This window comes from Gopherus flavomarginatus, chromosome 6 (assembly GCF_025201925.1).
Source record: "Gopherus flavomarginatus isolate rGopFla2 chromosome 6, rGopFla2.mat.asm, whole genome shotgun sequence".
Lineage (NCBI taxonomy): Eukaryota > Metazoa > Chordata > Testudines > Testudinidae > Gopherus > Gopherus flavomarginatus.
Genome location: NC_066622.1, coordinates 7,535,725 through 7,559,809, shown reverse-complemented (window position 1 = coordinate 7,559,809; position 24,085 = coordinate 7,535,725). Strand labels below are relative to the sequence as shown.

The 24,085-nt window shown below is 43.6% G+C and overlaps 1 protein-coding gene across 2 annotated transcripts in view; it reads left to right on the top strand.

Moving 5' to 3' along the window:
- The window catches only part of LRIG1 (leucine rich repeats and immunoglobulin like domains 1), a 138,723-nt gene that overhangs the window by 104,029 nt on the left and 10,609 nt on the right, over nucleotides 1-24,085 (top strand). For both annotated transcript variants that reach the window (XM_050957303.1, XM_050957302.1), the window contains exons 6-11: nucleotides 1,014-1,157; nucleotides 2,793-2,936; nucleotides 7,221-7,364; nucleotides 11,542-11,622; nucleotides 20,921-20,992; nucleotides 22,364-22,435. In XM_050957303.1, coding sequence (XP_050813260.1) covers nucleotides 1,014-1,157; nucleotides 2,793-2,936; nucleotides 7,221-7,364; nucleotides 11,542-11,622; nucleotides 20,921-20,992; nucleotides 22,364-22,435 — 657 coding nt within the window. The remainder of the gene's footprint in view (nucleotides 1-1,013; nucleotides 1,158-2,792; nucleotides 2,937-7,220; nucleotides 7,365-11,541; nucleotides 11,623-20,920; nucleotides 20,993-22,363; nucleotides 22,436-24,085) is intronic.

The following is a 24,085-nucleotide window of genomic DNA, read 5'->3' as shown; positions in this document are numbered from 1 at the left end:
TGTAATATGAAAGTTTGATCTTCCTGTTTAAATCAATACATCTGTTCTTCGTACACCATGCTGGATGAAATCCTGCCCCTATTGAAGTCAGTGGGAGTTTTGCCACTGACTTTAGTGGGGCTGGCATTTCACCCTGCTGCCTAGATCTAACTCATGGCATGATCTGTAACTGCCTTTTCTAATGCCGTTGGTATAGGTTGTCAAGTCACCAGTTATACTCACATATCATTGGTGAGTATCATGCACAGAAATAATTGGCTTGCCTAAATTTTATTTAAACTTTCCTTAGTTTTAAAAAAATGCTTAATAAATAAAACATTTTGGAGGTTTCATCGGAAATGTCTTGTTTCTTTCTTTATTACTTTCTTAATATAGGGGGAAAAGGCTTCAGTTGTCAAGGAAACTGAAGGTTATCCTTCCAAACTAGTAATAAAACTTGCATCTGGGGTCATACTTGACATATGTTTGTCAGAGTAAATTTTTACTGGCCTGTTACAAGTCTTTATAAATAGAGGTTTGTAAGGATATAATGCTGATCCCTAATTGCATGGGTGCTTCTGTGTTGGAACAGATGAAGTGTGAAGATTGAACTCAGTTGATGAAAAGCATAAATGGCTTATCTGAAAAGCATATGGGGGGGGATACTATTCTACATCCATTTTACTTATTGCCCTATATTGGAGTTTTCTCAGGGCTTAAATTCAGCCGGAGCAGAGCTCTAGTAAATATTTTCAGATCCGCAGGGCTGAAGCCCTGAGCCATGAATGGTTGGGTCGGGGCTCTGGGAAATACTCTGGAAAATTTAAGCCCTGAGTTCGCTAAAGAAGGAGTTTGTTTAAGAGGAAATGGGTCCTGGTGACTTTCCTGGCCCGTTTCCGATGCCCTTCTGCTCTCTCCTGGGAACAGTTCATGGAAACGTTGTTGGCATTCCTCCCCCCCATTGTTTGTCACACAGATGATTTCATGATAAAGGACTGGGATTTAATAGCTTTCTATGGTGTTGATGATTTTAGGGAGTTAAACCGGAATCGCATCCGCCTGATTGAAGGCCTGACGTTCCATGGATTGGACAGCTTAGACATTCTGAAGCTGCAGCGGAACAACATAAGCAAACTGACCGACGGGGCCTTTTGGGGTCTGGCCAAGATGCAAGTTCTGTAAGTTAGGGGAAAGATTTATTTTCTCTGTGCCGTGTGGACTTCTCCTGTGATCTCCTCCTTTCCCCCACAGTTCTGCCAGGGACTGGTGGGCATTCTCGACATATGACCTGCCATCACACAACAGCAGGTGGAGGATGTTTGTGCTCTGAGATCTTCGATTCTGCCTCTCGTCCACTAGATACCCAGTCTCTGCTCTGCTTTGTCACGTTCACACTGCTTTACTTGCGGTGATTGTAAAAGGAAGGGAAGTAATGCCATTACTGGTGCCTCTTTCTGTGCCATGGGTGCACTGGATTCCAGGGTGCTGCCACACATAACCCTTCCCCGTTCTCCAGCAACCTGTATCCCTGTGTCAGTGTATTGAGTTTGGCTGGTGGTTCTGACCAGATTACATGAGTTGAATAAATTACTGTTTCCAGGTAAATTCCCACTGCTCTTGTCTCTTGGACGCTGCCCTCATTTAGTATCCTGAGAAACACCTCCTGCTACGTGGAGATACGACACCCATATATCCAACACTGCTTAGAATATGGTCCCAGAGATCCCTGTCTTCTGACCGCTGCCTGCCAGCTGTTCAGTCCACGTCCTCCAGCAGGGATTATTTCAGAGACCTCATGTATATTTGTGTGCAGACTAAAGCCCTGATCTTAAAGTGAGCCTCTCAGGGCCCCATTGACTTCAAAGAGGCTCTGCACGGGGACATAGCCACGTGCTGCCTCACATTGCAGAATCTCCTTGCATTACCACTGTGATTAGGCGACCATCTATGGAATTGATCTGGAGTGGAAGCTGGACAGAAGAATTTAACAACAATCTCACTCCCCTTCCACGGCATGGTCAACCAGAGCTCCTCTAGTAAGATTTCAGATTGACTATTTATGCCTTATGTACATGGTAGAATCCTCTTGAAATATATTTATATATTCTTTAGAAATCTTTAGGAAACATTGCAAGGCCTCTCCAGCATAAATGACACTCACAATTCAAACGCCTTTTTATTCCCAAACCCTTATCAATTCCCCAACACCTCCCCTCCCCCAAAAAACCCAAATCCTAACCCAACATGCTTTTGATCCCCAAAAGGGAGATGTGCCAGAAACTCCATGAGGTCCAGTAAACTTTGCTGTTGATTTTACATGGAAGGCACTCAAATGCTGTGATGGGTGAGCAGCAGTATAAAACCCTAAGATAGATAAAATAACAATGCCAGTGACTTCTTGAAGCTTGTGGATACACAATGATTAGCTTTGTCCAATTCTTTAGGAGAATATAAAAGTGTTTGGGCAATACCATTTAGCCTTTGTTGCAACAGAGCTCTGGGAACTAACTCCTGGTTTGACACTGGAAGAAGGCGTGAAGTGTATCTGGGAGAAAGTTTTCCCATCTGAACAAAGGATGATTAAATAGCTCCATATTTTTTTTTCTCTTGTGTGTTCTTGTATTTGCCTACTCGGCAGGTGTGCGCACATGCTTGGGTGTGTGTTGAGATGTACAGAACTGGGCTTAAAAGAAAAGTGAACATTTTATAGAAAGTTTCCCAGTTCTTTTTGGAAGTCCTAAGCGGCATCAAAATGTGACTGATGCTGCCTGACAGTGTGGATAGTCTGTCATTTACCCTGCTTGTCTTCATAGGCACCTGGAGTATAACAGCCTGACACAAGTGAACAGCGGCTCTCTCTACGGCCTCTCATCTCTCCACCAACTTCACCTCAGTAACAACTTGATATCCTACATCAACCCTGAGAGCTGGAAGTTTTGTCAGAAACTGCATGAGCTGTAAGTTGCTTCCTGATAGTCATAACGACCTTGTTTGTTATTACGGTACCTGCTCGAAAGTTGTTTGTGCTGGGCATAAGGAATAGATCCTGCTTAAAAAACAACAACATTCGTTTCCAGGAACTAACAGGCAGACTGAGGTCACAGTTTGCGGCTCCTTTTAGGTTATCTAGTTGCAAGACTTGTGTTCTCTTGCACTGAAACAACTGTACAGCTCAGAGGAAATTTTGCTTTGTTAGTCTGTATTTTACAATTGACATAATAAATAATCACATTTAAACCACCTAACATCTGGCTACCTCAAAAGCAATGAGTGAAGTGTTTTACACTTGTCTCTTTTGTTTATATATTACTCTTACTATAGGGCTCATCTGTTGGAAGGTAAACACATTTGCCTCGTTCTCCTGAGATTCCCAGCTGTGAACATTTCATTTACGATCTCTTTGATAAATGTATGCGGCCTCAGGGGAGAGATGTCGGCATCTCTGCCATTGCTAATGTTCCGATGAAGGAGACACATTTGGGATGCTTGCAATATTGACAAGACTAGCAGTCACTCCCTAAGCATGCTTAGCTGTCTGGTGAGAAAACACAATATAGATTTGTGTTTAAAAGAAAAATGTGACAAGGTCAGTTTTATTATGGAACTGTAGCTCCTGCTTTCGGATCTCATCTTGCTAGGAGATTCATAGGTTCCAAGGCCAGAAGGGACCATTGTGATCGTCTAGTCTGACCTCCTGTTATCACAGGCCAGAGAACTGCCCCCAGAATAATTTCTGGAGCAGATCTTCCCAAGCTAAAGATTTTTAGGAGTTCCCCTTTCCATTGAGAAAGATGCTAGATCTCAAATTCAGAAATGTTTTGATGATGAGAGAACAAATATTGTCTGGAGAAAATGTTCATGAACAATTCATCTAATTTTCAGACGTGTCTGAGACTGGCTGCCTTGAAAGGTACTTCTTCCTGCAGCGATACACTTGGCTTGTAGCCTGATAACCACAGGCTACTTGACATAAAGAGCTGTGTTTGGTATTTCAGTAGCTCAGGATGGTGCAAAGAGCTTTCCCAGACTTCAGAGCTGAGGCCCAATGACCTTCTCTGTGAGTCAGCACATGGCCTCACCCACTTCCTGCTCAAATCTAAAGAATCAAAGGGAAGGAAGTCTTCATTCTCTGGACATGTCTAGGGAAGTGTAGCTCAGCTGAGCAGAATTGCCAAATTTGGAGTCACAGAGGGTGTTGATCCTGCACTAAGGAGAATATTGTCATCAGCCAAGTCACGGTTCTGGAAGGAGATTAAGGAAATGATCAGTGGCTTACATGGCTGCTGTGGAAAAGGTGCCAGGGCCATTAAGACATGCTCGATCTGAGTGGGATTGGTTCTGAAAGTGAGGGAAACCCTATTTGGTTTAGATTTGTAAGGCAGCCACCTGGACATTAGCACACACGTTTGCAAAATATTACAGGGTTTTGCAGACATAGCTTCAGGCCTTATTGGAAGAGTCTCATTCAGATTTTGTTTGTTACTTTTAAAACTGTTGATTTTCAGTTACCAGAGAATGTTTTCTGTCTACATTTTTGTAGACTCACCCAAAGCACATGAGATGGGTAGACTCTTTCGTGGGAGGGAAGGGGAGTATGATGCCAATAAAAGGTTGTTTGTGTTTGTCTTCATCTTCTGGTTGGGAGGAAATATAGCCCAAGCATTTGGACTGATATAGGAGATGTCAAAGAAAGGAGGAGGTGTCTTAAATGCTTGATTGTGCCAGCAAATCAGGTACTTGGACATCTACATAGTGGAATAAACCCCCAATTTCAGACCTAAAATGCTGGTATAAATACACCAAATAAAAACGGGGAGCTAGACTGGGATCTTTTTTAAAAAACAAAAACAAAAAAAAACCCAAACAAAAATGAAGTCCATTATCCACAGTTTGATTTCATGGGAATGAAACATCAGGGAAAATGTAACTTACTCAAATGTAAATCAGAAATAGAACTTCTGGCTGTCTAATAGGGTACCAGTTACCCCTTTTGGCTTCCTTATTATCATCACTCTCTCTGCTCCATGCACCCAGCTTGACACCAGCCGAGAAGAGCTATTTAGACAGGCCGTTCCAAAATATCATGCTGCAGAAGCAGAATGCTAATAGTTCCTCACAGGTAGAGTGACAGAAATGTAGGGCAAGCAGTGCAGACCTGCCTACTTCTCTCGCAACCTGGCTAATGTAAAGTACTGAGGAGGAAAATGGGCTGTTTTGTAAACCACCCTGTTCTGTGAGCGGGAGGCTGAGACATGAGCATGCTGAAGACCAGGTGCTGAGCATCTGAAGCTCTCTGGCTGATTGCACCATACCCAAAGATATTCTAAAGCTTGCTGCTGTCCATCTTCAAGTGACATCAGGAAAAACTGGAGGGAACATGCCTTTACTGATCGCAGCAGAAACCCTTCTGGGTAATATCAAAGGAAACTGTTTTTTTCCCTAGCCAGGTTTAGGATTACTTTCTAGCAGTGGGTTTTTGTGTGTGTGTGTGTCAGGGGGAGGGTTAAGCCAAATTCTTTAATCACAGGTGAGGACATAATTTTGATCAGTTGCCAGTTCTTCATAACTAACACTACAGCTTCTCTAGAAACTAAAGTATGTTGTCCTATGCCTTTCTGAAACTCATTAATCTCTGCTGAATTTCTTCCAATGCCTTCCTGCTCACATATTTAAAACACAGACGGCTCATTTGCCAAGTAAATGACACTTGCTGTGCTTAAGAATATATGTCTGTTTTGACTTAGGTTTTGGCTTGTGCAGTGACTTTCATGTGTGCCCTAGACACATTTTTAAGTGGGCTGGTTAAGAAGCAGAGCTATACAAGGAACCTGGAGGTTTGGAAAGAGTTGAGAGATTGTTTTCATTGCCTGTATTACGAAGGGTTTCAGTATTTGGCCAGAGCAAAATGGGTGAGATTTTCAAAGATGCCAAAGTGACTTAGGATCACAAGTTCCAGTGACTTCCATTAGGTCTTGAACTCCTGAGTCACCCACCCTGTGGGCCAACTTTCTGGTGCTGCTCAGCTTGGGTTGGTGCCAGACCTTTGCGGGGAGGATACGTACACCACTTGTGCACCCCACCCCAATGCTGGGCCTTATTTAGTCACCAGGGCAACTTAGAGCAGCCCAGAGGCTACTCTGATTTTTACCCAACTGCCAGCAGTCCCAAAGAGCCACTCTAGCAAGTAGACCGAGCCCATGGGAAATCTGACTAAAACCAGCCATGCACTCTGCTCCTTGGGCTACTAAGTGATGGCTTTGCCTGTGCTATACCACCAGGGAATTCCCTCACCAGGACAGTCCTTGATTGGCCAGTTGTCACAGCCCCTTTGCAGTAGCAGTGCTGTGGTGTTTGTGGCTATGCTGTAGCATTTTCCTGTAAGGGTGGGGCTATTTGTTGCTGGAGGTGTTGCTGATTGCTAGCAGCATTCCCCCACTTTTCCTCCGGTTGGTTGGCCCAAGGAGCCTCCTTGACTCCGTTGCACTGCCTGCCTGTTAGCTTTTCTTAGTACCAGCTACAAAATGGCATGGGAGCAGTATTAAAGAAAAGCCAGACAGAGCACATATGATGGGAAAAGGACGGATGAAAGCCCTCCAGTGTTGGTCACTACTATTGGTCTAGAGGATCTCCAGCATGCTTTGCACTCTGGGATAAAGGGCAGAAGGACTGGAGAAGGGCTGCCATGGGTGACCTTTACTTTGCACAAAGGAGAAATATTAAAATGTGCATTGCTACGCATTGAGTTGCTATGTGGTGCAATTGCTTTGGCCTGCACTTTTGACACCCGCCACCTAGCCAGGGCCATGCAAAGATTCTGCATCGATTTCAGAATCTTCCTTTCTGAAGGTGCCAGCATCTTGCAGCCTCAAAGCGAGGAGGGAAAGATGATCATCTCTACTCTCACCCCTTTGAGTCCAGCTGCGAGGAGAGATTGGGCCCAACGGGGGTTGATGCTGATGGCTATGTGTCATAGAATCATAACCAGAGATTGACTTACACTTAGCACTACCTCATCTGCCCCTCATTGTTATGCTCCGGGTCATCCCCTCTCCCCTTGGTGGTATTTGCAAACTGCTCCTCTGGTTTTCACCTAACTAACCTGTTCTGCCTCCCTACGGTAACTGTGTTTTATAGGAATTGCAGGTGAGGCAAAGATGTGTCTAGAGACAACATGGATATTGCAAAGTGGCTCAGGCAATGCCGGGTAGAGTGATTGGATTTCTCTTTGGTTTTCTCTTTAGAATATTGTCCTATAACAACCTAACCAGACTGGATGACGGGAGCTTGGCAGACCTGGGAGGACTGCATATACTGCGACTCAGCCACAATTCCATCAGCCATATTGCAGAGGGAGCTTTCAAAGGACTCAAAAACTTGCGTGTTCTGTAAGTTACCTGGCTGCTCCCTCCGCTTTTTTACACACACACACACACACTGAGGGGGGAAGGGATCCCTATGTATCCTTTATTGTCAGTGCCTGGACTACTGAATGTTTGTGTCAGATCCTAGCCTGATAGGAGTTTTAAAAGTGCAGAATTAGTATTCAGAATTAGTTGATAGCTCTGCACTTGGATAAGATAAATTTCTTTGCTGGTCAGGGGGCAAAATTTTTCATGAGTGGCCTATTTTAGATTCATTAAATGTTTTTGTTGTTCCCTTTTCAGATTTAGGCCTGGCAGAGCTCTAATGGCAGCATTTTGTATACTGTCCTTTGAGTTCGATGGGGCTGTGCATCTGGTTCAGTGTTAGTTGAAGCACCTCATGAAAGGACTGAATCTTAAGAAACCAGTTTAGGTTCCATTTTAAATCCAATACACATGAAGAAGAATCTTTCCATCACCCAAGTGTTTTTACATGCTTTCCTTCCACCCTCTTATTGCGCAATACATGTAATATAAAAATCTATCCTAAAATAACACCGAAAGCCTGACTGACTGGCAAAAGCAATGAGATTGAGTCAGGGCTAAAGAGATGACAACTTGCTGACATGGAGGAGAATTGTACACAAAGCTGCACTCAGCCTTGGGCCCAGACAATAAGACTGACAAGACAATGGATGCTGCAAGTGGCATGCTTACTAGTCAGCATGAGATAGAGAAGAATTGCCTGATTGGCCAATTTGATGGTGGCCGCCTGCATTTCTTATGAGTCTCAGTCCCATTAAAGTCACTGGGAATCTTCCCTTTGACTTGCGTGGGAGCAGACTTGGGCCCGATGTTGTGAGGAAAAGGGGGCCCCTTTTTGGTGGTGAAACTTTGTGTTGATTTGACTCCTTATTTGTAACACAAGTGAAAAAAAAATCAACTGCCATGTTATTAAGTGAGAGCTTCAAAGTGCCCTGGCATAGCATGGGAAATGACCCTTCAGGTCATTGTTCTGGCTTGTTTTGCTGGTGACTTATGTTTCAGGGAGTATTCCTGCAAGTTGACCAGACAAGGGCAGAACAAAGTATACGGCATTGAACAATGTGGCATTGGAAAAAAAGTCTGGCCCTGATCCTCAAGCTGGTGTAAATGGATTCCCCATCCTAGTTTCCTGGATTTTAAGGCCAGTAGGGACCATTAGATCCTCTAGTCTGACCTCCCGGGTGATATGAGCCATGGAATGTTGCCGCTGTCCAGTAACTTGTGTAGGACTGGAAAGGCAGCTAGTCTTGAGAGGAAGAACCCACCACTTCCCTGGACAGCCTGTTCCAGTGACCTCAAGGCAGATCCTTCCATTTGCACCAGCCGAGGATTTGGCTTGCACGGTTCTTTCATCTCAGCTGCCATGAAATCCCTTGGACGGGACGGGTATAACAGCTCAGCCTTCAAGGCGAGTTGTGTTCATTGGATTTTTATTCTAGTTTTTAAAAAGAAATACAGCGTGGTACTTTTATTCCCCTTCACTGAGCCCCATTATGCTTCAATTAATGAAAAGGAAGTCAGAACAGAAGAGCTTTCCCTTCCCTGCTTACTGTACTGGACACATCTTATTTATTCTTTTATTGAGTTTCACACGGGAGGAAGTGACCGAAAAGTGATTCCTTTTTTTTTTTCTTGTTTTTTAAAGCCGAAACCTTTCAACCACTGGCATTCAGAGAAGGCCTTCTCCCAGGCAGCTGTCAGTGCAGGGACTAAAGGCTTCCCAGAGTACAAACAGGGGAGCGGGAATGGGTAGATTTGTGCCCTTTGCAGCAAATGTGGAGCCTCTTTTGTGTCCAGTGCAAGGGGAGAGTGAGCTCTAATTGAATAAAGAGGAAGGCTATTGGGTCCTGCACCTGGTGAAAAAGACCCGAGCATGCTTTAATTATGGCCTATTGTTGACGAGCCTTTGGTGGGTGTGAAACTGCTGAAATGTGGAGCTATTCAAACAGAGGTCAGGCCTGGGGACCTCACAGCATAATGATTAACAAGGCAGCAAGCATTCAGGTTCAGCCAGCCAGAAACAATAGGAAATTGGCAACAGGGGCTGAGAGAGAAGAGGAGTTGAATACAAAGAGAGCCAGGCCAGAATACCCATGCTCTCTATTTTTTTTGAAAAAAACCCACCACATTTCCCTCTCCCCCCCACCCCCAACACTAAGCCTTTCAGCTTCCTTTAGAAGAACAAGCCTAGTGACAAGCCAGGCTATTTTCTTTTCACTTTTTAAGAAAACACCGTGACACTCACTCAATAAAAGTATGTGCCAGAGATCTCAAACATTCTCAACACCTCCCTCCTGTCTCCTCTCATACTGTGAAGAGGCCAGAAGGCTAGTGGTCCCAAGTACTGTGGCAGGGCTGGATGGGGGTGGAATTGGCCTCAGGACAAATCTCCAGGAATAGAGAGTTTATTCATGTGTCCCAGAAAAGAGAACCTAAGTTGCAGGCAGGCAGATTACTTGACATACAGTGTGAAACTGGCAGAAATTAAAACACGTGGCCCCTAAGACGTGAAACGTTTACAATCCAATTTATGGAACCCTGTCCTCTCAACATCCTGCAGTGCATTGTGGTGAGTCTCCCAGGCCCTGCCTCTCTTCTCTGTTCTCACTTGTCTCTCCCTGACTGCCAATGGAGCATTGTTTGCGCCCACGCCCTACTGCGTTGTTATTCTGCCATCCGCTTGGCATGGGTCTATCCACAGATCATAATGACAGCCACTATGACGCTGCCTGGGCTTGTCACGCCGAGACATGGGACTCGGGTCTGATAATAATGCCGGCTGAGAAATGGGCATTGTGTCCGTGAGCCATTTCTTTTCACAACCTTCGTTCATGTTGAAAAGCCCAAGAAATCATTGCTAGCAACAAAGACTGCAATTAATTTGGGTACCTGTGGCAAAAAATCAGTCCTGGCCTGGCTGAAGAAGTCTTGGTACCGAGCAATGTACACTTCATGGTTTTCTTCTGTTCTCATATCATGTTTTAATGTGTAACGCACAAATTAAAAGAAAAAGAAACCCCATTGAAACACTTGCTGTTCTAATAATCTTTTAAGGTGCAAAGAAAATAATGGATTTATGGGGGACGGGGGCTTGTTTTGTGGGGTTTTTGCCTTCCCTATTAAAAGGCTTTAGAAGTGTGTTTTGTTTTTATTTTATTTTTAAAATGAATATTGGAAATTCTAAAGTTCTGTCTGCTGAAAGGCACTTTACTGCCTGGAGAGTCTTTAAAAATCTTTGATGGTTTCTGGTTTGCTTGTTTTTATTAAGATCCATGCAGCTCCAGTAACTAATGAGCATTTTGAAAATTAAACTGGAGAAAGGCCCTCTTTATTCAAGAATGAGAATGACATGGGGAGTTACAACCGTATAATTATGCCACTATAGTTATGCTGCTAAATTTCTCTGTATAGACAAGACCTTAGACTGTGGAAGTCTTCATTGCCACAGGAAGTTGTTGAGGCCAAAAATTTAACAGGATTCAAAAAGGGACTGAACATTTATGTGAATGACAAAAAAATCCAGAGTTACCACACTAATTATAACAAAGTTCTGGAAAGTCTGTTAAGCCTCCTGTTTCATGGCTTAAGCTCGTATTGCTGACTATTAGACATCAGGATGAGATGAGACCTAACCTGGAGCACAGATTATCCCACATCTGTGTACTGTGCGTTCTTACACCTTCCTCCAAAGGATTTGGTATTAGCCACTGTTTAAAACAATACTCAGCTACACCTTGCATGTAACAATTCTTATGATCCCTGTTTTTGTTGTTTTAAAAGGCAAAACAAGCTTCTCTTTGTTTGAGGGAAACTTTTCCCCTCCAGGACTTCTTCATATAGCACAAAGATTTAGAAAAGAGCATAAACCCAGATTTTAAAAATCCACTGCAGGTCACCTTTAAAGTGGCAAAGGGGATCAGAGTGGAAAGCATCAGTTACTTTCTTTAGCACAAGAAAAGTCATATAAAAGTAGTTGGCTCTGCTCGGACAAAGTCTGCTTTGCTGCAGTGCCAGGCTTACTGAGCACAGAGATGTACAGCAAGGACAGAATGGGAAGCTCTTTGTAAGCTGTTCCCAAACTTTTTCCTTTTGGTTCTTTAATGGCGAGCCCAGGACTGAGAAATTGATTGTGAGCTTTCTTTTGTCTTTTCCCCAGGGACCTGGACCATAATGAGATTTCAGGCACAATAGAAGACACCAATGGGGCTTTTACAGGCCTTGAAAACCTAAGCAAGCTGTGAGTAGCCCAGCTTTAGAAGTTCTGTTGAGCTCCTTATGTGAAGGGGGTGAGGGAGGGTGGGGAGGGATTTTATGCAGACTTTGGGAACAGGGAAAAATCTGAAGAAAGTGTGAGACATGACAGCACCTAGACTCACTAAATGGGAGTAAACGCCATTCCTAGGAGCATATGTTTTTGTTGCATAGAACTCCATGCTGTTAGAACAGTTGAATGTTCACTCACTTAATGGTAGTAGAAACAAGCTCATGGATTTGTTCTCTGTCAGATTTAGCACACTTCAGTTGCACTGTGTCCACAAAACTCGAGGGAAAAGGCTTCCTTTCACAAAATCACTGAGTGATGCTCAGCCTCTAATCAAAAGGCAACGATAAATGAGAGAAAATCTCAGGGTTAGGCTTAATACATCTTACACTTCAGAGTCTACGTGAATTGGACAAACATCTGTTAAGGGTTTTGCCGCTGTTTTCTCCCTCCCCCCCACCCCCCCGGCAATACATGACCCACCAGTTTCATTAGTGATGACCCACCAGTTTCATTAGTGATGCAGTCTTTGTGCAGTTTTATTTATGAGTGATCTTGTGATTACTTTTTAGAGCTCACGTGCGTGGTAATGATACGCATCTGTATTGGGCCAGAACTGTCAAAGGGATAAAAAGAAAACTGATTCTGTTTGAGAGGAATGTGCAAGAAAATATCTATTGCAGATATTTGTAGATGGCTCGAGCTTTGCAGGTATTCAGCCCACTGTTGATTTCTGAATTGCTTGTTAGGTTGTTCCTTTTCCCTTCTGGAGGGATTGCATGGAGAAGGATATTTGAAATCAGCTCTCTATAATCAAGCCCGTCGGGCAAGTTCCTGATAGTTTGTGACTAATTGGGAGTCTCTTTGAATTGTTATTTCTTGCCTCAGTTTGAGTTTTCACCTCCACAGCACTGTCTCTGATGCTGACATGCCAGGGATGCACTGTATGATGGTAGGCAGCTGGTATGAATCTCAGCAGGTGGTGCATTGTCACTCTGTCAGAGCTGTTTGGGAGAGAGGCTTCAGTGGAGTGGTTGAGACCTAAGTTGGGGTTGGAGAAGAGGGACTTGCCATTGTGGGTGTAGAAGGAATTTGATCAATTTAAAGGAGAAAGGGAGCCGAGGTTGTTGGAGATGCAGGTGGGCGAGGATGGGGAAAGACCAGAGTGTAGAATGAACCAGATGGTGAGGGAGAGGTTGAGAACAGGAATGCAGGAGATAAGGAGGCGGGTGAATCCTGGTTGGAGATGAGGCGGGCAGGCAGGAAATTCAGTCCCTGGAGAAAGCAGGGAGGAGGTGCCAGTGGTGGGTGAGGGAACTTCTTGGCTGGTCTTGTTGATAGTTGCCTTTTATCGGAAGAAGCTAGTGACGTCTTATATGTGGTAGGAGTCACGTGGGGGCAGTGGGAAAGTTCAAGGAGGGAGTCAAAGGGCGTATTTTAGCGGATGGGGTTGTGGGCAAGGGAGTAGATGCACACTTGGTAGGGAAGATAGTAGAACAGTAGGAATAGAGAAGAGCCCTGTAGCGGAGGAAGTCTTCATGGTCGGTAGGCTTCCTTCAGAGGCATTGGCATAGGAGCTGGAGTAGAGCAGCAGCTGCTCGGGATGCGGGTGTCAGGGGTAGGGGATAAGAAAGTTAAGGCTTGAAAAGGAGCCAAAGGAATCAGAGTGGAAGAAAGGAGGGGAGTGGAGGGAGTCACAGCCGAGGGGCTGTGGCAGAGAAGTCGTGAATGTTGCTGGAGTGGGGGTTACATATGGGTGAAGGGATGGATGGGTTATTGGGTCTCTGCTTGGATTATCCATTTTGCTTTAAAATATAATGTAAAATGTAAAGGAAACCATGCTCATAATGTGCAGATAACCTTTCTTGAGGCACTTGGTCACATTTGGGGCCTTTCAACTCAAAAGGGCCAAATTTCGTTCATTGTCACTCAAGCCGGGAGTTTGAATTTTGTCTCGTGTTTCAATTAAGCGTCATTCCTACTCCCAACCTTTTTTTTTTTTTTTTTTTTTTTTTTAAATACCAGCCTGTGTGGTAAGTGTTGAACTGTCTGGTATAGCCCCTCTGCCCCCCGCCCCCTTTAACCCATCAATAGGCTTTAAACGCATTAGCATACAAAAAATAAATGGCACTTGAGAGAAAACCTTCCAATGAATTAATAATCACAGCTCTGTGGAGATTGCCTTAAAAGCTGCTCCCCTTTGATCTGGCATGGATTAGTCTCTGAAAGGATTTAGCCAGGAGGGTGTTGTTCAGCATAATGAAGGTGTTAAATTGGGAGTGGGGGGGAGGCAAGTCACTGTAGCCTTCCCTGAATTATAGATGAAGCTCTCCAGAATGGAGAAGGCAGGGCTAAATTAAAACATTGCCTCAGAAAAGGGAGCCGAGAGCCACTGAAGCATAAAAAGCATCAGTGGAGTCGCTGGGGAGCCACCCGTTCCCTAATTATTCAAGCTGCTAAATTTAACCGTTTTTTGATGGCTCACTCACTCAAAGACCTTTGTGCAGGTGCAAAGCTGGCAAAGCTGGGAAATGCTACTTTCTAATGAACTGCTTGTGCAGGGTGTCGTTACACTACTTTAATTGCAGTGTGGAGGTACTGTTGCCAACTCTTTTGACAATGGGAGAGCATTTCTTCACTCGCAGCAAGCTGGCTGATTGCAGGGCTGCATGCCACAGTCCTCCCATTCCAAAATACCAGACCCCTTTGAAGAGGGTCACTGGGTTTATAATCATTTCATAATCAGAAAAGTGGTTACCTAGGGTCTGTAAGGAAATAGGAATATGTATTTGAATGAGAGTTTGCAGGAGTGTACACCATCTTCTTATTACAACTTTTCTGTGTATTTCTCATGTACATGGCTATGCAGAATAGTTGCATCCAGTTAGATGCACATACAATAGTTGCATTTAAACAGCACACACACACATATACACTATATATGTAAAGGTGGGTAAAAATCTCCACTTCTGATTTTTAAGGACCAAGATTCACTGTAAATGGTGAGCAGGATTCTCCAAAATGACCTAATTAAGGGGTCAACCTTATTTTGAACACTAACATCTAAATTCTGATGGATTGTTCCTAATCCAAGGAGCTCAATAAAGATTACAAAATATTTTCACCAAATAGGAACTTCTGCAAAGTGGCTTGCAAATGAGTATGCCTTTTATTAGCCACTAGGGACAGCCTATGGCAGCTTTTATTCTTCTAATAAAAAAAAAAAAGACAATCTAGGGAATGGCCTCAAACTCTCTGAAGATGCAACTATGGTTTTATACCAAACTAATTTTGACTATAAAGGGTGTGTATGTGTGTGTGTGTTTCCCTGTGGAAGATGGGAAATAACTTTGCCAGAAACTTAAGGTTTGGTTGTACGTGTTGTACAGAGAAAGACTAAGAACTGTAATTGGTTTTCCATTAAACGTGTGACACAGAAATTTACCATGAAAACTGGATGACAATAGCCAACTCTTGCTGGCGTGCCTGTAGTAGAAAAGAATTGTGGGATATCTCATACAGGAGGAGACAAGATTACCCATTGTTGGGGCCCTGGAACAGGGAAAGCATGAGCTAGTGAGCTGAGGAGGTGTGTGGTTTGGAGGGTAGCATAGTTTTGGCTAGCTGTGTGCAGTTTTCTCTTTTTAAATCATTGTTGTAAACTATAATTAGCTGCATTTGCTCTGTAACGATGATAGTCATAGACTTTAAGGCCTGAAAGAACCATTCTGATCATTCAGTCTGACCTTCTGCACATCTCAGACCACAGAACCTCACCCACCAACTCCTGTAAAAGACCCCTAACCTCTGGCTGAGCTACTGAAGGCTTCAAATCATGATTTAACAACTTCAGGTTACAAAGAGACTCCACCATTTACTCTAGTTCAAACCAGCAAGTGATCCGTGCCCCCGAAAAGGCAAACCCCTTTCCCGCCCCCAGTCTCTGTCAACCTGACCCAGGGAGAAATTCCTTCCTGACCCCAAATATGATGATCAGTTAAACCCTGAGCATGTTGGCAAGACCCAACAGCCAAACACCAGGGAATCCCCATCGAGTGTCCTGTCACTGGTCGCTGAAGATAGCAGTCATAAATCAAGTTGGCTACATGCCATTGAAGGCAATCTCATCATACCATCCCCTCCATAAACTTATCAAACTTAGTTTTGAAGCCAGTTAGATTTTTTGCCCCCACTGCTCCCCTTGGAAGGCTGTTCCATAACTTCATCTCTCTGATGGTTAGAAATTTCATCTAATTTCGAGCCTAAACTAGTTGATGGCCAGTTAATATCTGTTTGTTCTTACGCCAGCGTTGGCCCTTAACTTAAATAACTCCTCTCCCTCCCTGCTATTTATCCCTCTGAAGTATAAAGAGCAATCATATCTCCCCTCAGCTTTCATTTGATAAGGGGCTGGGCTTGTTTAGCCTAAAGTCTCCTCTTGTAAAAGTAGGTTCTCCATTCCACTGATCATTCTGGTATCCCTTCTCTGCACCTGTTCCAGTTTGAATTAATTTCTCTTAAGCAAGGCAGACCAGAACTGACACAGTATTCCTGATGAGGTCTCACCAGTTTCTTGTATAATGGTAGTAATACTTTCCTATCCCTACTGGAAACACCTCCCCTGAGGCATCCTAGGATTGCATTAACCTTTTCATGGTCGCATCACATTGGTGGCTCATAGTCATTCTGTGATCAAACAACAAACACAGGTCTTTTTTTCTCCTCTGTCACTTCTAACTGAAATGTCCCCAATTTATTTACCCAAAATTCTTGTTGTTCGTTCCTAAGTGCATGACCTTACACTTTGAACTATTAAATTTCATCTCATTTCTATTACTCCAGTTTTCAAGGTCATCCAAATCTTGTATGATATTCCAGTCCTCCTTTGTATTGTCAACACCACCCAACTTTGTGTCATCTGCAGATTTTATTAGCACACTTCCACTTTTTGTGCCAGGGTCTGTGATGAAAACGTTAAATAAGATTGGTCCCAAGACTGATCCTTCAGGAACTCCACTAGTAACCTCCTTCCAGCCTGACAGTTCACCTTTCATTATGACCCGTTGTAGTCTCCCCTTTAACCAGTTCTTTATCCATCTTTTCACTCTCCTATTAATCCCCATCTTCTCCAATTTAATTAATAATTTCTCATGTGGAACTGTATCCAAGGCCTTGCTGCAGTTCCTTTATCGGGAAAATCAGTTATCTTCTCAAAGGCGGAGATCAGATTGGTCTGGCATAATCTACCTTCTGTAAAACCACGTTGTATTTTATCCCAGTTACCGTTTACCTCTATTTCTCTATCTACTTTCTCTACAAAATTTGTTCCAAAACCTTGCATGCAACTCAGGTAAAATGAACAGGCCTGTAGCTTATGGGATCATTTTCTTTTCTTCAAAATAGGTAATATATTAGCAATTCTCCAGTCATCGGATATGACCTCAGAGTTTACAGATTCATTAAAAATACTTGCTTTTGGGCTTGCAATTTCATGTGCCAGTTCCTTTAATAATCTTGGATGGAGATTGTCTGGGGCCCCCAATTTGGTCTCATTAAACTATTTGAATTTGAATTCTGTCTGGGATGCGGTCATTTCTACTTCCACATCTTTGTTCCCATTAGTCAACCTGCCACTACCCTAAAGCTCCTCATTACCCTTGTTAAAAATTTAGGCAAAGTACTCGGTTAGGTGTTGGGCCATGACCAGATTATCTTTAATCTCTTCTGTTCTCACTTTCAGCCTTCTATGAGTTACCCTCTATCCTCCTGGGGCTCTGAACTCTGGCTGTCTCCATTAACTCTTTCCCTCTTGTAGGACTATCAGCTCTTCTCTTCTTCCTTATCCTCCTACCTTCTGGTACTGCCTGCTGCACCTCTTCATTTCTCAACTTGATGAACCTGTTCCTCAGCTCTGTTTCTCCTTTGCTAGCCTGTCTTTTCCTCCACCTTGTTCTCAGGGTCGCATGCTTCCTCTGGCTGCTTTCCTCATCCACCAGTCTACTCTCGGAGTTCTCCAGTTAAGCTTGCATCAGCAAATCTTGAGTTTTTTCTTCAGCCTCCTCTCTTCTCCCCTCTGTTATCCATTCAGATCCCTTTCAAAACTCAACCACAGTTTCTACCTGCATCTCCAAACCTGGATCTTCTCTTCCATCAGATGTATCAGGCAGCACCTCATATAAAGAAGCACCTTTCAGGTGCCTGCTCCAGAATAATGTATATCCTTCAGCTTCCACATCTAATCATCTTCCTTGTCTCTTCCATTCCTTGGGTCACAACCACTGCTGCTTCTGTAGCTGTTGTAGCTCCTCCCCCTCCCCCAAATTCCCATTCAGAGTCCCTGTTTTCAGCTGTGTTTGCTGCCTCCTGTGCTGCTGGCTGTCCCTTTGGCTGCCTTCATAGCCCTGCTGACTAGGGAAGACTCCACTGGGATCAGCAGCTCTGCATCTCTCACAGCATGGTGCCCCCCTCTGCAAACTGAAAACAGAGAAAACAAACCAGCAAGCAAAAGCAAACCAATACTCTCAAGAACTCACTCACTGGCTCTAAGGAACAGGGGGCTTGCCTCTGTCCTCCAACAGATTTCCACTCAAACTTTACTGTGTCCATGATTCATGGTTCCAGGGGCCACAGATCTCTGTGTATGGGTACAGAAAGGGTCATGACCTGCACGCCAGTCCAGGGGTTGGAGTGTGGCTGCGCCATTCCCTGCCTACCATTACAGTGGTGGATTCTATATCCTCAAGCCATGCACGGCCCTACACTCAAGCTGTTGCAAGACCTGCAAATTTCACTCCAAGTAATTTATTCTGTCTCCTTGCTTAATCACCCAGCCAGTGCAGTGAGCTCTAATTTTTGCAGATTTTCAGTGTGCCATCAGTTTTGTATAGCGTTATCCGCTAAATGGTCTGGGGTCTGCAGGGTGCTATTTACACAACTTGGTGGGATTTCTTCAGAACTACCCAAACACATTTTGAAGATTGTTTTCTGGAACTCCTGATGCCAACTCTATCAAACTCAGGTAATTTGCAGGACTTTTCAACTGACCAATCAATAATCAGCTGGATTGGATGCAGTTGAGAACCAAACTGTAATAAAAGGTGTATCTGAAAGATGTACCCTGTATAGCAAGAGCTTGGAAGAAACCATCTAAATATTGACCTTTACTGATGTTTATTAAAGGCATTCAGTTTTTTAGGTGAACCCTTCTACTGATTTCAGAGGGGTAGCCGTGTTAGTCCGTATCAGCAAAAACAACAAGGAGTCCTTGGGGCACCTTAGTGACTAACAAATATATTTGGGCATCAGCTTTCATGGGCTAAAACCCACTTCATCGGGTGCATGGAGTGAAAAATACAGTAAGCAGTATATATTACAGCACATGAAACGATGGGAGTTGCTTTGCCAAGTAGGGGGTCAGTGCTAACGAGGCCAATTCAGTTAAGGTGGAAGTGGCCTATTCTCAACAGTTGACAAGTAGGTGTGAGTATCAGCAGAGGAAAAATTACTTTTTGTAGTGACCCAGCCACTCCCAGTCTTTATTCAGGCCTAATTTGATGGTGTCCAGTTTGCAAATTAGTTCCAGTTCTGCAGTTTCTCATTGAAGTCTGTTCTTGGAGTTTTTTTGTTGAAGAATTGCCACTTTTAAGTCTGTTATTGAATGTCCAGGGAGATTGAAGTGCTGTCCTACTGGTTTTTGAATGTTACAGTTCTAGATGTCTGATTTGTGTCCATTTATTGTTTTGCATAGAGACTAGTTTGGCCAATGTACATGGCAGAGGGGCATTGCTGGCACATGATGGAAGAATTGATATCACATTGATAGATGTGCAGGTGAACGAGCCCCTGATGGTGTGGCTGATGTGGTTAGGTTCTGTGATGGTGTCCCTTGAATAGATACGCGGACAGAGTTGGCAACTGGGTTTGTTGTAGGGATTGGTTCCTGGGTTAGTGTTTTTGTTGTGTTGTGTGTAGTTGCTGGTGAGTATTTGCTTCGGGTTTGAGAGCTGTCTGTAAGCGAGGACTGGCCTGTCTCCCAATGTCTGTGAGAATGAGGGATCATCCTTCAGGATAGGTTGTAGATCCTAGATGATGCACGGGAGAGGTTTTAGTTGAGGGCTTTGGGTGATGCCTAGTCGCGTTCTGTTACTTTCTTTGTTGGGCCTGTCCTGTAGTAGGTGACTACTGGGTACTCTTAAGGTTCTGTCAGTCTGTTTCTTCACTTCACCAGGTAAGTACTGTAGTTTTAAAAATGCTTGATAGAGATCCTGTAGGTGTTTGTCTCTGTCTGAGGGATGGAGCAAATGCAGTTGTATTTTAGAGCTTGGCTGTAGACAATAGATCTTGTATGTGGTCTGGATGAAAGCTAGAGGCACGTAGGTAAGTGTAGCGGTCAGTAGGTTTCCAGTATAGGGTGGTATAGGGTATGTGACCATTGCTTATTTGCACTGTAGTGTCCAGGAAGTGGATTTCTTGTGTGGACTGGTCTAGGCTGAGGTTGATGGTGGGGTGGAGATTGTTGAAATCCTACTGATAATTGCCAATTGTGAATATTTATAGAAAATTGGTACTTTGCAAATATCAGATGGTGCTGTGAGCATCATGATTTGTGTTCTTTGCAGAACACTGCCAATTATCTCCTGCTTATTAGCACTGAATGCTGATCCACAGGAATGCTGATCATTCATGGAAGTTTGAAAATACATTCATTGTCCCTTGGGACAGGGCTCACCAAGTGATGTTTTGTTCAGGACCCTGTTGTGTTAGGCAATTTACAAACATGCATAAAGAGACCTGCCCCCTTTATAGATCTTGCAGCTCCTGTATGTGCTGAAGTTCAGTTTGTCCTACACGACAAACAGCAGTGAATAAATGATTCCTCTTCTGCTAAAGGTCAGAAGTGGAAAGTGTTGCAGCGATAGTCCAATACCTTGTTAAATTGTCACTGCACTTAATTCTGTCCACAATCAGCCATCGCAGAATACAGGAGACCTTCTGTTACTCAACAAGCCAATTTCCAAGTACCATCACAAACCTGCCTCTTGATGTGATAGGGCACATTCTGTTTCATACTGTCATCACTATTAAATTGTAATACAGATAAAAGTATTTCATTTCAGGAGGGGAAGATGTGCACGCTTCAGCCCCTTAATCTCTGTGCAGTTCAGATTTCCAGTGCCTTACACTGGACACTTTATCAGATACAGTCACGCTAATTGTGTTCTTTCTTTTGCCTTTTCTTTCTGTTTATCTGGCACTGGATGTTTGGAAACTGCAGAACTCTGTTTGGAAACAAGATCAAGTCAGTGGCCAAGAAAGCGTTCTCAGGCCTGGAGGCTCTGGAGCACCTGTGAGTAACCCCCATCCTTTGCCGTTTGGAATGGGGCCTGCCAAAAATGGCTGAGGAGGTCTGCTAGCAATTTAATAGCGTCTTTGTAAACTGAGAAGCCGGTCCATTTGTGGGGGCCAGCTGCTTCCTTCTCATTACAAGTCAACTTCAACTTTGGCCTTCCTTTGTGCCAGGAACAAAGTTACAGAACATATAGCAGATTTGCATGCCCTTAATTTTTTGGTTTGTATTGGGATAAATCTCTCCTTGACTCATAATACGGTTACTCTGCAGGCTGTTTGCAGCGAAGTCATGTTTCAGACCTGGCTGTCGCTCCCCAACTCAGCATGCCTCCAAACTCCCTGACGAGACATGTTGAAAATGACGAGCTTCTGATATAGAAACAAAACCTCTCATTCAGCATAACCACTTTTTGAGCTGTTTGCAGGAAACCAATTTGGCTATTGCTAAGCAATTCTTCCCGTCTCCTCCCAGGGCCGATGCCTCTCGCAGTGATTCATCATTAGTTTTCTCTTACGAATTCAGCCAGGTTTAAATATTTTGTTGCTCTGTGTGATTTATTGGATGCTGATCATGTTGATTCTTAGGGCACTGGCACCAAAACAAACAGTGAGGAGAAAGTGTGTTTTGAAGGGCTCAGTAATGGCTGTGGTTGCAGATGTACTGAGATTTGCACTTAAAGCAACACTAAACTCCTATTGTTTCATACTTCAGTGACTGAGATTTGAGTCCAAATTTTGGCATAATCCCTCTTCAAAGGACAAGTGGTTTTTTAGTAAAATATTGATGAACTTCTGCAAAGGGAAGCATTTAAAAATACTCCTTTTTGGAAATATTTGCCCCCTGTTCCTCAAACTAGCTTTAGAAAACCTGAACAAGCACGTTCCCCTCCCAAACACGTTCTAGTATCTTCTCAGACATATGTCCCTTTGGAACATTTATAATTAAACACATAGATGGATATAGTCCTCTTATTCAGGATAACTGTTTTCAAGATAATGGAGCAACACAGATTTCCACCTGCTGAGGATTTGGAAGTCAAGGCTGGGTGCTCAAGAAGAGGTGGAGATATGTAGATGTGTGAGCAATGACTGGTGGAGGTAGTCTAGGCTGAGATGGTAAAGTGTAGATGAGGCGCAGAATGATTAGTTGCTCGTTTCTTGTGGCTTGTGTTGGTGGGCTGTGCAGTCTAAGCTCAGAGTTAATAAGTGTTTTGTATAGCATAGATCCTCAATGGTACAAATACAAACCATCCTGCATCCCACAAAATGTGTGTTCCACTGTCTAGCTTGGAGAAGAGATGTTGGTCGCTCGATGTTACTGGTGCATTAATTTTTTATTTTTTTAAGTGCCTCTGGTTTTGTTCTGCAGCAACCTCAGGGACAATGCAATCAGGTCTGTCCAACCGGAAGCTTTTGCTAAGATGAAGAACCTGAAGCAGCTGTAAGTATTTGGACCGTATGTACCATTAAGCCAGCACTGATCTTCCTTGTACTGTACGTGAGTCATACCAGATTGGTCATATGTATGACATGCCACTGGAAACAATTCTCTCCCCCCTGCTCCCAACCTTCCCAACAGGTTATTTTTACACTTGAGCAGATGTCCAGACACATCTCACACTTAGTAGTGAGTGAAATTAGATCATAGTAACTGTGGGTAGCATGTGTGCAATTATCCATCTCCGCTCAGAAAATCCAGTTCCGTTAGCCATCTCTTGTTCTCACACAGTGCTCTAAGAGCTATTTAATTCCTGGTGGCCGACCTGCATTTCCGTTATACCTATGTTTAGGGTCTGTGCACAGTGCTGACATTTCAGTGGATTTGAATTGTACATCACCTAGTGTCAGCTGTAAAAACATGGCCGTGTTATCAGAACTGCTACTTTCACTCAATACTGGGGCTCTCTCTTGTTCCAGACACACACACAGATGCATAGCATCATCTCACAGCGTTCTAAAGGTTAAGCTGTAATATTTGATTATCTCAAATCCTGCCCCCAGTCGCTGTATAGTTGTGTGGTTCACGACCTCTGCTTGAGCTTTGGTGCTACTCCTTTAAGTCAAACTTGTATTGTTTCTTCGCTGCTAGTGAAGTTTCATAGAAATGCCTTTGCCTAAAAATTGCTGTTTTATGATATGCTGTAGAGGGGGAACTTTAATGGTCACTTGTCTATGTGGTGCTTTGTAAGAGGTTCTTAAACCAACACAAGGGCCACATTCTCTGCTGACGCACATTTTCAGAGCACTGTTGGTTTTAGGGCTGTGACAAGTTAAACCAGCAGAGAATTTGGCCTGGCGTGTTTTAAAAATTATGTAGAGAACATCTCTCATCAACACACAAAACCCAGGCCTAGCTTTACTCAGGTAGTTCTGCAGAATTTGAAGTGATTGTGTCTAGTTAGCTTATGCTCCATCTTTGATGGCCTTCAGCTAGTTACACAGGTGAAGTATCTTCTGAGTTCTAAGATTTCTTCTTAACAGTAGCCACTAAATTCCCAGTAGAATGCTGAGAAAATTTTTGTTATTTGAGTTAGTCACTGTTGTCGTTGGACATATACAAAGCCAGTGATCTGTTTGTCCCTCCCTCCCCCTGTGTATCAGTAGTTAATCAACAAACAATTCACTGAGCTGACCACATGCCTTTTGAACTCCCTAGTCGTACTGGTGCACAAATAAGTGCACAAACAGATAGAGGGAAAGAGACATGTTGACTTGGACTGTATCGGAAATGCACTAAAGATTAGCATTGGCCAAATAGGTTACTAACGGCTGTAAGTAGAGAGCTTCACAGAACACTTTCAGCATTCAGCGATTGAACCTTGCAGTCAATTGATAAAGTCTTTTGACACTCTGGTGGGCAGAGAAGGTGCATGTGTAGGAATTATACAAGCAGGGTTCAGGACTCCTGGATTCCGTGCCTGACTCTGCCCCTGATACATGCCTCCTTGGTAAGGTTACTCAGGTCCAGATCCTCAAGGGTATTTCGGCTCCTCACTTTGAGATCTCTCTCTGCCTCGGTTTACCTAACTGTAAATCACCACTTGCCAGCTTCTCAGGGTTGTTGCAAGGGTTAGTTAGTGTTTATAAAGTG